General features: G+C 42.8%; 1 protein-coding gene across 1 annotated transcript; it reads left to right on the top strand.

The window, feature by feature from the left end:
* The first annotated feature begins 1,541 nt into the window (after nt 1-1,541).
* si:dkeyp-34c12.1 (uncharacterized protein LOC570187 homolog) lies at nt 1,542-5,954 on the top strand. The gene is made up of 8 exons (XM_035150220.2): nt 1,542-2,862; nt 2,945-3,017; nt 3,643-3,767; nt 3,855-3,953; nt 4,362-4,546; nt 4,889-4,946; nt 5,022-5,084; nt 5,172-5,954. The coding sequence occupies exons 1-8, from the start codon at nt 2,710-2,712 to the stop codon at nt 5,718-5,720; spliced, it is 1,305 nt and encodes a 434-aa protein (XP_035006111.2). The 5' UTR covers nt 1,542-2,709; the 3' UTR covers nt 5,721-5,954.
* Nucleotides 5,955-14,774: the final 8,820 nt, after the last annotated feature.

Genomic DNA, 14,774 nt, shown 5'->3' with positions numbered 1-14,774 from the left:
CTGCAGCATGTGTCGTGTGTGTCTGTGCGTTAAACTGCACTAACAATAGATACACATATTGCACGCAGGACAAAGAGCGTGCAAGGTTTCATTCCGACATCTTTATTCTTGGCCCTCAGTGACACATTGTTGTAAATCTCTGGTATACATGTTGTCATTCTGCATGGATTATAGTCCATACTGCTGCTGCTACATATATCTAGTCTAACAGCCACTGACAGCTCTGAGCCCTTTACAGTGCAATGTCCCTAATAACAAGGATTTGTTGAAGATTATATTGTGAATGGATGATTATTTATGACCCCACTATGTAATTTCGTGATAACATGTGTAAATTAAGCCCAAGAGAGTGTGAATGTCTGTATTTGTTGTGTAAATAAGTGCATGTGACAGTGTTTGGATTCTCTGCACATATTTGGCTGCAGTACTGTCCACTGATGGAGAAGGTTTACGCCCATGTCATGCTGAAATATGAATAAATATAATGTGGCAGCTGTTAGTGTGTATGTAATGAAACTACATGCGCATGTGGTGACAAGTTATATGTAATGGAGTCAAAAATACATTGACTCAACAAGACTAAGACCTGAGATTTGACAAACGACTGAGGCCAGGTTACTGGAAATCTGAGCACTAAACGTACCTTATTGTCAAGTCCAGAGATTTTAAAGTGTAAAGCCCACGCTGGTCTGAGGCCTGCGGTAACTTCACACTGGTCACTAATCTAAAACATCACAAAATTAACCTCACTGACAGCTCCGAGGGCAGCACGACAGAAAGTGCCGACCTGGACGTCTCCAACAAGCCTCTCATCACTCACACGTGGTTGTGTGTCTGTGTGTGAGTGTCTGTGTGTGTGTGTGTTCATGATTTGGACATGTATATTGCACATGTTCCTGCCCATGTGAGAATACTATCAGTCATTCTATATCTCCACCTCCATATTCCGCTGTCTACAACGTTTACTTTTATTTATAAAAAGGTGATTGTAGCATCAGATCATGTATAAATATAACTACATTCCCCCGGACCTATATGCATGTATATCCCAGTTGTCTTCCTTTGGTTGAGGAAGATCTGTGACGTATTCAAAAGCTCCACACAGCTACTGAATGGATCAGAGGAGTTAATCATTAATCTGGGAGGGATGTAATCTATTCAGTCTTTCTAGCAGGGTGGGAAAAGTGGGCATATGGGGGCCCCAAGTTGAGAGGGGACCCCCAACCATCTCTGCTGAAACCTCCTCACGAGGCCGCGTGACACTAATTTTAGACGTTTGGTTGAAGAGTACAAATATCTATCCTGTATCATGTATTTCTTGGAGTGGCTGATGTCCCTGGGCGTAAAAAGGTAAACACAAAACTGTAAAAACCTCTGACCCGTCTTCCATTAGTCTGTCAGGATGTCAGAGCACCTGTCCGGTCCTCACTCTCTCTCTCTCTCCCACATCCACAGGCACCGGGGAGTTGTTTCATCGGGCCCTTTACCACCCGTCTGCGAGGCCTGTTCAATACGCTGCGTGTCGGAGCGGCTGTAAATGGCCTTTTAGGACACTTCTCTCTGCAGAGGGGAGCTTTTACAGGACGCAGTGGTCAGCCAGGATTCCTCTGATGCCTGTGCACCGTGCAGGCTTTCAGAAAGAGCATGTGATGTTTGGTCAAGTCTCTTTGTCTGTGCACAATCCTGTCTCTCTTTCTTAGACTGACACTTATGCACCACATTGGTTTCTCTATGTTAAATGTTCCGTGTGATTTTAAGGGTCATTCAGAGCGCTTTAAAACACATTTATTTCTTCTTCTATGAGGAAATTCCTGTAAAGTTTTCTCCAAGGCAACCGAGGACCATGTGCAGAACATTTCCGCCCACTGACATAACAGACGCACGTCAGACAGGGGTCCTTACACCGGAGAGGAATTGCTGGCATGAGGGAGACGAGAGAAGTCATTTTGAATTAGATTTTTTTATTGAGGTATGATTTACCAGCCGCAATGTAAAACCATGCAAATGCTTTCCACTCGGCCGGGCCAAAGACAGCGTCACAACGCAACCAATTTATCTGCCACACTCCCTGACCCTCTTCCTCCTTCCTGTGCACCTCGGGCATTATGGGAGCGGACAGTTTAAAAACAGAGGTATTTACGACTCAGCACTCGCCTCTAGAGTTCCTGGAGCTTTGCACTGGCAGTGTGACACCGCCGGGTTAAAAATAGACAGGGTTTTGGTTGGCTATCTGGCTATTTTGTGTCAGGACCCGTGTGTCTGTCTGGACACCTGCCTGTCTATCTGCCTGCCTGTCTGACTCGCAGGACTGGTTATTGCAGAAAGTGGCACTTGTTGGATATCACGTCACTGATGAATGTGGACTCTGTATCTGACAGTGTTGATGTGATTCTGGCCGTTTTTCTTATCCATTACTTGAAATAACAAACTATTTTTCATTATTAACTTCCAATTATTTAATTTTAATTGTAAATTACTCAAAAAGTGCAACATTTGAATGATTTGACTGCCCTTGAGGGCTCAATATAAAATGTGAGGTTTAAATTCAAATGAATCTGTCTCCATCTACTGGTGGGGAGGAGAAAAGGAGTCGTCAGCCACAGGTGAAAATGATGAAGCAGTGATGATGAGGAGGGAGGAGCCAACAGGCAGTGTGTCCATAAACCTGAAGCTCATTTCTGGTTTTTGAAGTCAAGACAAACCTCAGACATGTCGGAGAGATATTTTGACCACAAAGGGAATCGCATCCAATCAGGTCGACAGCTCCAGAGGACTCCCCCTCCTCACGTGGACGTAGTAAGACACTTGAATTTCTGTATTGAGGACGATGAAGATCAGGTGGAGCCACAGCAGAACCTGGAGGTACGTGTGGAGATCTCTTTTAGTTTTGAACTTTTATCCTCTTGCTCATGATTTAATCTGTCGTCCTCTTCCTTTTCCACAGGCAGGGAGCAGAGAGCAAAGTCACCCTGACGAGAAGGGGATGTTTGTTTTCAACTGCCCTGAGACAAGAACAGGTACAGAAATGGTTTCTGCACCCACGTGTTCCTCAGAGGATCCAATTTCCCAAGTTGTGAAGCTGCTTCTTTGGTGTGTCCATATATTTATACATTCAAAGTGTTTTAAACACCTCTTTCCAACATTTGCATTATAACAAATGGCAAATAAAAAGGATTGCAGATTTGACGGCCATATAAATAATTAAAAACTTCTATATTGGATTAAAAGTGAGTTCAAATTAAATCCCACAAATGATTGTAAAATTGTGTTTGTTTTATAAGTGATGATGCCAGCTCAGATTCTTTCCAAACTGCTCTTGTGAATTTTCCCAGTCGGAACTAATTATTGTCTGATTATTTTAACACCACACGAAGGCATTGTCTGCTCTTCTTAAAGTTGCCTTGCACATCACATGGGTAAATAAGGTATTTCTTGGGAAAACAAGCTCTTAGGGTGTAATATAATCATAATGAGTTGAATTTAATTAATGTGCTTTACACTGCAGGATAATGACATCCACTGATTTAATTTTACGACAGCAAGTCTCACGCAAGAGCTTGTAAAGCTGCAGTCGTTACTGCAGACTTGTTTTTGCTGCGTTTTAATTGATTCCTCCTGTTCTTAATTTTCTTGTCTGTCCAGAAACCTCCCCAGAGCCCTTGTACCCTGACTCCATGCTGAGAGGGATGAAGGGGTATCAGCCGCTACCGGGCGACTTGGAGTTCCTCAAAAAGATGAAAGAAGAGAAACTTATTGGAAAACTGCAGGTAAATGTCTTTATCTCTCACTGCTGCTCGATCGCTATCAAGTTCTCTGGTCACTTATTGATCGCAGTTCTTCTTTTCTGTCGTCAGGGAGACCTGGAAGAGGTGCAGAGGGCATTGAAAAAGGAAATGGCGGCCCTGAAACAGGCGTGTGCTACCTGGGACGTAGCACATGCTGAACTCAACAAGGTGGGTTTCTTTTTGAAGTGCAATAAACAAGGAAGACGACAAAACCATTTGTATTAAGACTTTATCTCTAGAATGTCTTTTTTCAAAGTTTGGCAATAAAAGGCTAAAATATGGTTCTGTAGCTGATGCTATGACACATCTGACCTTTTTACCACCACCATAACTTTATCTGAATCTTCAGCCATGATTCTGCGACGGGTGTTTTTACTAGCAGTTTATATTCCACCAAAAATATCATTATCTTTAAAAAGAAAAAAGATGGATCCACTGGCATTTACGGCCTGTTTGATTTTTGTTCATCCAGTTAAGGATCCACCAATGCCCCCAGCCTGCAGTATAACCAGAGCCCACATCAGGCTCCTTGAACATGAAGAAGAGTTGTAATTATCCGTCTGTCTTTCCTCCTAGTTCCCGTCCTGTGAAGAGCTCGCTGAGTGGGTGACGGTGGTCCTCCAAATGACATCGCCAACCCTCGACCTGACAGACCTCGATGCCAAGTCTCTCCTGGCCCTGGTAACGGAGAAAAACGTCCTGAAAGCCACGGACGAGAAGAGAGTCGAACTCGCTTGTCTGGAGAAGATGGTGGAGGACAAGTAATGACCAGCTTGCACAGATAAGCTCCATTTTATTCTTCCATCTATCAATTTTTACGAGCTGTCAAGATATTCTTTTAACTCCTCTGAAGGAAATATTTAAGTTGCCTAAACGTACAACCAACCTTCGACAAATCAGTGTTTTGGCTTTGGTGCCTTCATGTGCTCTGACAAAACTTCACCGCTGTTCTAAAAAAAATGTTTAGCACCGCCAAGACTTCCCATTTTCCTTCTGACAACACTGGTTACTTGTCGATTTTCTACTGGATAAATTGTTCCCGTCATTGTCGATATCCACGGAAAACGTAGGCTTTAATACTAACTACAACAAACATGTGGTAGGAGAAAGGAAGAAGCTAAAGACAGAGGACAGCTTGAAAAACGAATTGCATCCGAACAGGTGAGCGCAGAAACACTTTGCTTGAGATTTCACTCTCGTCAAATCATTTTTTGACTTTTTAAAACTTGCTTTTAGCTGAAGATTCACGGAATGATGAGCCAGGTATCTGACCTGACGCGTGAACTTGCACAAGAAGAGGTGAGAATGGAGAAACAAGTGTACACTTATAAAAACTATGACTTAAGTTGGTTGTGCATCCAGTAAGGAGGAAATGTGGCTTCACAGGAGGCCTACAAAGTTCTTCAGATGCAGATCAAGACCCACAGAGAAATCAAAGAGGAAGAAGCAGCGGAAACGACCTCTGGGGAACTTCGAGGGAGAAATCGCAGACAGGAAAGAAAAAAGGAGAAGTTGCAAGACCCAACAAACCAAAGCAAATCAACAAGGAGCAAACGTACAGAAAATCAGGCCACTTTGAAAGAGGATCGTGCGAGTAAGAGCACAAATGAAACTCCATCAGCAACCAAGCAGACAAAACAGAAGTCTGAAGACAAGTCTGTCAAAGCCGCCAAAGGTCCACAGAAGAAAGTCGAGGAGCAGGAAGTGCCTGTTCAAGCCGTGCGAGGGAGGAGAAAAGCTCCTGCTGCCGCACAGGCCGCGGCTCCAGCACCGAAGAATCAAAGTAAAGTGAAACCCGTGGAGGCCCGGTCCGCGTCGCGGCCGGCCGCTCCGTCACGCAGCAGGAGGAAAGCTGCCGCGGCGCCTCCTGGTGCTGGAGAGGAGGCACAGAACGCTGGTCTGAGGAGATCGAAGAGGATAGCGAGCAGGAGCTGAAGGTCGTGAAATATCACAAATGCTCGTGGATAATTCTTCACAACTCCGATGATCCCGTGACTCATCCTTTATTTAAGTATTTTGTATACCATCGGTTTAACTTTAAATTTATCCAGCACTTTGCTTTATGAGAGAATACTCTACTTAAATGTAGACTTCAGTCTAATAATTGTTTGTATTTTTTAGGAACCTATTGGCTTTTTCACTGTGCACAATAAAGTAATGGTAAGCATCTTTTTATGAGTGAAATGAATGCAGTCGTGAGGAAATCAAAGATTTGAAGCAGTCTGTAAAGAGGGGTCAAAGGTCAACAGGACGACACGGCCCTCGGTGGAAAACTGGATTAATCGGTCGTTAAATTTAAATCCTCCGTACTATTTTTACAGATCGACCTCTTGAGCTCATGTTACAACCGATTGTTCTCTTTCTATAAATAAGAAATCCAACTGTAATCATAGACCAGCGTCTGTGTGCTAATGCAAAGAGCATTTTAATTGTGAGTTTATGAGCTGTTTCTAATTTCTCTCTTGGCCAGCGGACATTATTTTTTACCACACCTCTTCTCTCCCTCCTTTCGCCGTCGCAGTCGGAAATGAGTTACGAGCACCGCCGCAATTTCCCCCCAGTATATCTTGGCCGGCCGAGCGGCAGCGTGGGCGTGACGCTGTCAATCTTGCATTAACTCCCAATCAAATCGGTCTGAGCGGCGAAGAGGGAAAATCACGACTCTGCGTCTGAATTGGAGGGAAAGACTAGTGCCGACAGCTGGAATGTTTCGAGGCACCTTCTTTGGTTACAAATGAAGTTTGAATTGACTCGTGTTTGCCAGGATTTGCTGGAGTTACATCTGTTTTACCTGCAAAAAGTTATATTTTATACATTTGTTCCACCTCAGGTTTTGATCCTTGAATTTTCCCTCCCCCGAACCTGACGAGAGGTTTCCCCTTTTTACCCTTTTTACAACGACTATGCGAACACATTTTATCTGATGGTCAAGTATGATGACCCAGCCAAGACCAGAGTAATACAAGCACAGGGCAGGAAGCCTGCATTCCACATCCTGCTATTAAGTTTAATAGTCTGATATCAATAAAGTCGCTTTACCTCCAAAAAAACATATCTGGAGCAAGAGTTTGTTCTGTAAATGGTTCAGTTTTGGCTCCATATACTTGATTTTTCTTTTTAAACTTTCTCTCCCCCTCTCTCTCTTTCTCCTTCGTGGCTCCAAGTTTCTCTGCTCGTGTTTGCCAAACCTGGAGCCCTGAACTGCCTTGCGAGAGTCGAGGCATGGGAATGTTACCTCAAGTACGTCAATTTTAGAAATCAGATCTTGTTTACGCACCCGGTCCAAGCAGACAGCCGGGATCCTGGCCCAAGGAATTGTGGGTAATGGATTATGTACAAATTGCTCGTGTCTTTGGCCTTGTGGCTGGATAAACCTCCCTCTGTTTTCGGGCACTTCTGAAATGACCTCAATATTTTTCCTATTTATGAAATAGACAGGCATAGAAGCTTTTCTGTCAGTGACCTCATAATGTATAGTTTCATATATTAAAGGCAAAATATAGAGAATGTAAAAGTAGGTATAAGAATATTAGCTGCTTAAACTTCTCTTCATCTGAAAACTAATTTATAGTTATTTAGTTTGATTCAGGTCCATATTTTGGTTAAAATATTAGATTTAGACCTTTTTTTTTTTGGTATATGTGCATAGAGACTGCCCTCTACAGGTTGAAACCAGCTATTTCAACAATTTTGGCTAATTTCTCTTCAGTCCCCTGCCCAATTTTTCAGAATCATGCAGTGGGTGGAGTTGGGCTCAGACCTTAGGGTCAAGTTAGATTTTATGTACTGTTATGTAGAAATTTGAGGTACATTTACATTATTTTCTTTTCATGCTACTTTAAATATTGCACATTATACTCAACTACTTACATGACAGCCGTAATTACTTTACAAATTAAAAATATTTGCACACAAAACACGAAGTTCTTTTGACCTTAAAGGGATAGTTCAACGAAAAATGAAGATTCACTCATTATCTACTCACCACTGTGCCGATGGCAGGGCGGGTGAAGTGTTTGAGTCCACGAAACACTTTTGGAGTTTCAGGGGTGAACAGTGTTGCAGCCAAATTCAATACAATTGAATTAACTTGGTGTCACTTCTTCAAACATTAAAACAACCAAGAAAACATAACATGTCTCCATTGCTCCTGTGTTGTCATCCAAAGTGTCCGTAAGTCCCGACATTCCTATTTGAATTGGAATGGCGTCATGTACACCATGTTTTTAGCCTGAATGTCCGCTGTTCTCCTCGTCTGGGGTCACATTCACACACTGCACACAAGGGTGCTCGCAGGGCGTGGTCGAATTGCTTCTTCCGCTAGCGTCGCTACTCCCGCTAACAGACATTTAGACTACAATCATGGTGTAAATGATGCCGTTTCAAAACGAATTTGATTGTCGGGCTTGCTGACACTTGGGTGACTCCACACCAGCAGTATGGAGGCATGTTATGTTTTCTTTCTGTTTTAATGTTTGAAGAAGTGACAATCTTCATTTTTCTGTGAACTATCCCTTTAAGATTAGTTAAAACGACTGTTCAAGTGATGAGTAGATTCACTGAAAATGAAACTGGCCACTTTAGTACATTTTCATGCAAAACAACAAACATTTAATCATAGAAGTTTTGAATGTGAGAAATTACACCTTTTTGTTTTAATACATTTTGATATTTTCAATCTGTCATAAATTTGAGCTGTTGTTGGGGGGGGTGAGGATGTGACTTCAGGCCCTGCATGGGAAATTGCTCCGTGATAGAGATGTAAATGATCCATATCTGCCATTTAAAGCATAGATGAATGTGTGGAGTAGAGCCAGTTGGGGAAGACGTGTATAATTCATGCAATAGAGGACTAACATCTGTTAAAACAAGTGTCAAGGTTAAAGAGCACAGCAGAAGCTTGTCCTTGGTGTTATTTAGTTGCATGCCGTCGCGGACCATCTGTCCTCCCCTGTAACGTTTCCCTGTTTTGCTTGGACCCCGAAACACGACTGTCCCCCGCTCCCTTGCCAAGGAAAACCCTGTAAAAGCCCTTAAGTCCGAGCCAGGGCCGAGACCTTCGAAGGTGAGGCCTGTGACACATGTTTGTGCCGCCGTGCCAAGTCCAGCAAAGGCAGAACCACACGGAATGCGTCCACGTCTCTGTGCGGAGGCAGAGTGTGAATCCTCGTCGCTCAGGTCTCGTGCCAAACTGCACTCGGATCCCAAACCGAGAGAGCACTTCACGAGAGGAAGCGGCTCTTCAATGTTGGGTGAGGTGACCGCAGACACCAAAGAGCTCTGGTTTGATTCATCAGGGGCTGAAGTGAAATAATAGGAGTGCAGTGAGAGTAGAAAGCTTTAACTTCCATCTAAATTCCTGATTAATTCAAAAAGCAAGTTTTGTAAAAGGGGAAAGGCACTGAATTCTTTTGTTTTGGAATCTACCAGGAAAGGAGAAGACGGGGAGGAAGGACGTCTTCGGAAACCAAACTGAAAAATAAAATGGGTTAGACTAAACATGCGGACAATGCCTGCATGTGCACGGGGGGAATTTGTGGATAGTGAACAATCTTAAGCTTTGTTCTAGCCCCTAAATCCCTTTTTGTTAAACAAGCCTCCACCCACAGGGAATCTCTGCTGATCTCTGTGAAATTTTCTCATTATCACATTAAGAAAATCATCTGCTACATTATTACACCATCAGTTTTTAGGGTTTTTAATAAGAAGCGGAGCCGGGAGTGAGTGGAGTGTGCAGGCGTGACCGCAGTGTCGTCCCAGTCAGGCAGATAATTGGAGATGACGTCATCACTTTTGGAAAAACTTGGGCCCGGTCTCAGCAGAGTAATTGGACGACTTTCAATTTCACTCACTGTTTCACTCGACGTCTTATTCCTGTAAGTGTGTTTGGAGGCTCAGGAATCTTATGTCTGACATTGCGGGAAATGCAGTTAATCTTCTTTTTTTTAAGCAGATTTAAATCATAAGATCAATATCTACTATTAATCTCTATGCAAGTAAAATTGTGTTGTGTATCTGGACATGTTAATACATTTTCTTTAGAGGTGCTGGTGGATGGAGTCATGCTTCGTCAAGATGTCCACATTTATCATAGATGGATCGAACAACTTGTGGAATACAGGACACATTTGTTGTATTTTTGTAAATAGAGGGGGGGGGGCAATAATGTGGTCCAGATGGGAGCAGTTTGAATGAGGAGGTGAGAGGACGGCTCTTGTCCATATTTGGTCATGTAAATCCCAACAGTTTATTGGCTGTTGGGACAGCTTTTCTCAGTCTTGTTCTTTGCTGCAGTGGCGTTACCAAACCAACAGATTTATGAGGCATTTTTTTCCCTCCAATATTCTTTTAAAAACTTCAACTATGCCCCAAGATGTCAGGGACACTCTCTCCCAGGACTGATCAGACTGTGGTGGGCCCGCCTTTGCAGAGGGATTCATATGTGCTCTACAGAAATGAGTGTCACTCTTCTCATCTAGCTTTATCTGGTCGAATTATTCAGGTGAGGGAGTTGTGTGCGATGGCGCCGATCTCTCACCTCGGCGCCGAAATGCCAGCATTTTTGGTTTGGGTGGTCCGAACGCTGCACATGCTGCACCCTGACAGACATCCACCGCAGTCCAGCATATTTTTCGAGCAGCTCATGTGAAAAATGCTATAAATACCAGTAGCCCAAAAAAGGAGGCAAACTGCCCTCGCCGTGCACCTGCAGTCAATTAGTCCGTCGGCCCGCTCTGCCTCAGCCGCGAGTTCGCTTCCATCAAAGTGAGCGTGAATTCTCACACGCAGGATTACTTCAATCTACAGTACAAGGCGACGTGTGCCAGACATGTTACAAACACGTGTAACGTGTCTGGCACAGGGTGGGATACATGTGTGATCCATTGTCGAAACCATCAAATCCACAGTGTTGTTTTTATTTGTCAGATGTAGCTGTTTTTGCATTTGTGTTTAAGATCTTGTACGTCTTCTCTCCTTATTTCATTTATACGCTCAATAATTGGTATCTGATTGTGATTTATTTATAAGATTATAACTGAAGGCCAGCATGGATTTCATGAGGCCTATTTGCAGGAGCGCAGAGAGTAAAAACTCATGAAGCTTTAATATTTATTTATAGGCTGATATGTATGTTCACATCTTTATAACATTTAGTCTTTTATGGTTTTTGTGTTTTGGAAACCTTTTTGCTCCATGGCTGTATTTTCATTCCTGTCCATTGATTGGTGGTTTGCATGTCTTTAAGATGGATTACACAAACTACAGAAGCGATTGTTGGGAAAACTTGGTGGAAGGACGCAGTGTGGGTCAGGGAAGAAGTCTTTCAACATTTTCTTTGATTTCTCAGAAGAAATCCAAGAAGAGTTCATGGATATTGATGAATAAATCAGGCACATTAAGGGAACTGGAGCCGATTAGTTTGTGCAGCTTGATTTTACTTCAGGGAGCTATTTGGCTTTCTAGTCATGGACTGTTTAAAGAGGAATTCCATATTTTGAGTTTGAACATTTTCTTAATTGACTTATTCTCCTGTGAAAATTTGAGTAATTTCACATCTGCCTTTAAAAGATGCACAAAGGTGGATCTAGGTTGCGACAGGCCCTGACTTTACTTTAAGGCCTCGTAAGGTAAAATGTTGCCCCATATAAAGTCTATAATCCAAAGTCAGGTAGTGAAACTTGTAGCCTCTCAGATTTATCACTCACAATAAAATCCATCATGAATTCTTCAGCAGCGACGTTTTTTTTCTCCGTCAACACGGCCTGTGTGTAATCTCTCTGCGAGCGCCTTCCCTCCCTCGGCCAATAATAACTTGTCGTCCTGGCAAATGAAGAGAGCGAGCGCTCAGGCCGTCAAAGCTGGACAAACGGGGCCCGGAGAGAGGAGCTGCTGAGGAGGCACAGACCCACTGCAGAGCCCAGCTGTGGCCTCCCGCCTGTCATTTCCCTTCTCGGGTCTGGCTACGCTGTTGTTATTGTTCCCGTCTCTGTTCTGACTCCGTCTTTCTCACACTCTGTCACCATTCTCATCTCTATACCTGCTCCTTGAATCAACACATAACTTATGCAGGTAAGTGTTGAGGGCAGTGCAGCAGCGGAGTCTATTTATATGGCTGGCGGGTGATGTACAACAATCATGCACAGAGCTGAGACAATACGAGAACGCGTTGTGCATGTCTGTGGCTTGTTGTGAAGTTTCATCGGATGGGATTTAAAACAAAAAATTGTTGTTAGCTGATTGATTTTAAGTCAATTAAACATGTTGAAACCTGGATGGTTTGTCTCTGGCTGTGTTTGGAACCAGTGTATTGGTTTTAATGCAGTGGCTGTGCATAATGATTTTTATGTTGTGGCCGTGTATTACAGCAGAGTAGAAAGTGAGAACCATTACATGTAGTACTCGGGCATGTGGTTATTTCCTGGAGGCAGTAAATACCAGTGTAAACTCTCTTTGAATCAAACTTGCATAAAATACCTGTGGAAAGTATTTGCTTGGAGAGGAGAGTGCTCATTTCATACCCGGCTCCATTTACTTACATCCTGCTTGAGTTACTCGTGCCAGTGCTGGAGTTGAGTATTTTTCTCTCACTATACTGGGTGCAGACTTGTAAATGTACAGGGTATTTTGAGTGTTGCTTACTTTTCTCAAGAAATCACAGGCCTCACTAACATGATATGGAAGTGAGACATTTTGATTCATTCTCTCTGACTGTGAAGCTGTAGGCTGTGTAAACATACCTAGCATAACTTGAGAAATCAAGAAGTGTTTTAATGGTAATTCTGTTGTGTAAGTGTGTTTTTGCAGCACAGACATTTCAACATGACTTTTTTTAATTTGAAATTAGGTCTCCAGTGCCTCCAGATGTGCTAAATTAAATGTTTAAGTAGAAATACAAGCAATATATGGGTTTTTACAAAAATTCAAAAGAGCCACAAATTGCTGTGGATCCTGAGTCAGTTGTAATAACGTACGGTCTGGGGTTAAATTATCCAATTTTAAGGTTGTAAAATTAAAACATTTTTACAGTAACTGTAACTAATCTAGAAACATCTCCGTGCTTCTCACTTGGAGGAGCTCCCACCAGCGAGCAGCCTCACCCAGGCCTGTGTGGCAGAACAGGGCTTGGGTCAGTTTACTCTGCTCCTCCAGAGGAATGCTGGGAATTGTTTGCGCTGTCTGCTGCAGCTTCTGCTGTTTTCCAGCCTGGCTCAGTTTTGCTGTTTCTGGATGCGCACACAGAGAGACACACACAAAGATCCATGCATGTACATACACAGACACTCACTCACCCACTCTCTGACATTCACACACTCTCACTTTATCTCTCTCTCACTCACTGACTTACTCTCACTCACTCACCCACTGTCACTCAGTCATTCTCACACACTCTCACTCACACACTCTCATTCTGACTCACTCACTCACTGTCACACACTCTCACTCACACTCTCTCACTCATTCTTACACACTCGCCCTCTCTCACTCCCTCTAACTCTCTCACTCTTACACTCACTCAAACAAAGACACACTCAACTCAGAGTGCCCCTAGTTTCATGGCCTGCTTGTCTTAATGGTGTCTGAGAAATTTTGGATAGAGGTCGACGTGTGTGTGTGTGTGTGTGTGTGTGTGTGTGTGTGTGTGTGTGTGTGTGTGTGTGTGTGTGTGTGTGTGTGTGTGTGTGTGTGTGTGTGTGTGTGTGTGTGTGTGTGTGTGTGTGTGTGTGTGTGTGTGTGTGTGTGTGAACGTCTGTGTGTAAATCCTGTTAAAGACAGAGTCTGGGATCAACATTTAGTTCCTGGCGAGCGCAGCGTCCTGGTCTGGTTGGCGAGTTGTAAAAGTGAGGTTGATTTTGAAGGTATTAGTGCAAATATTTTGCCAAGTGCAGAAATAAAACAGGGCTTTGTGGTTTCGTCTAACACACAAGCGGGAAGGAATTTTTTGCCTCCATCACATGCACACAAAAATATTTCTGTTCAATGTCACCGGGCAAATGTACCTGAAAACTCTAAACTATTTCACAACATGCAGCCAGAATACCTGCGGTCCGGTGCTCTTCACAGTTCAAAGCATTTAATGTGGGCGGCAAATTAGAAAGTACCCAGCAACTGCAGCTTGACCTGCAGGATAGGGGGGGTGGAAATGATTCCTTAAATTAGTGCGGACAGCTCCGACAGTCGGGTTTCGTGGAAACGAGGCAAGACTTTGGCTCAATGTTGCCGTGTCTGACTCCAGAGGAAAAACATGAGCTTATATTCACACATGCGCCAAAATAGTCTGACCATTATAGTAATGTCATTTTAAGTCCTTTGTTGTTTTAGATTAGTTTTTGGGAGTGTTTGTTCCTGTGATTCCACAGTGATGATTATATTTTGGTTTGAAATCTTTGTTGTCTAAATTATGGTTTGAATAAGACTTGTCTTCTTTAAGGTGGAGATGGTCATACAGAACAATCCAAGTAATTCAGTCAGTAAAGATCGAGGCCTACATTTTCTATGGTATGTTAAATGCAGGTATTTCAAACTCAGCCCAGAATATAGAAGCAGGGCTACTCAGACTTTTATGTGTAAAACATATTTTTATGTTTGTTTTTTTTTTTTATATATGGTATTAAGGCATTTGGACAAGATATAAGTGGAGCACACGGCAGCAGAAAGACAATTTAAAGCAAAATTCAATGGACAATAAAAAAATAAGGTAAACTGGAATAAAACCGATTAAAGAGCAGATTCTAATTTACAGCGCCCTTCATTTTGGAAACCTACAGCCTTACCCTGTATGTTCAGTAAGTCAAAGCCTCTATTACAAGCACAAATAAGACTTAAACATGTCATTAATCTTACTTTCAGACGTATTAAGGGTATTCGAGTGTGAGAATAGAGACTTTAACACTTTTGTTTTCAAAGTTAATATTTATTCAGTCCCCTGAACATGAGTTCTTGTTCCAGCCTTATTCTTGAGTCCACACGTTACTCACCACTCACCTTCTT

Source organism: Hippoglossus stenolepis, chromosome 24 (assembly GCF_022539355.2).
Source record: "Hippoglossus stenolepis isolate QCI-W04-F060 chromosome 24, HSTE1.2, whole genome shotgun sequence".
NCBI lineage: Eukaryota > Metazoa > Chordata > Actinopteri > Pleuronectiformes > Pleuronectidae > Hippoglossus > Hippoglossus stenolepis.
Note: the sequence above shows the minus strand (reverse complement) of the source record. Positions and strands in the feature narration are given on the sequence as shown.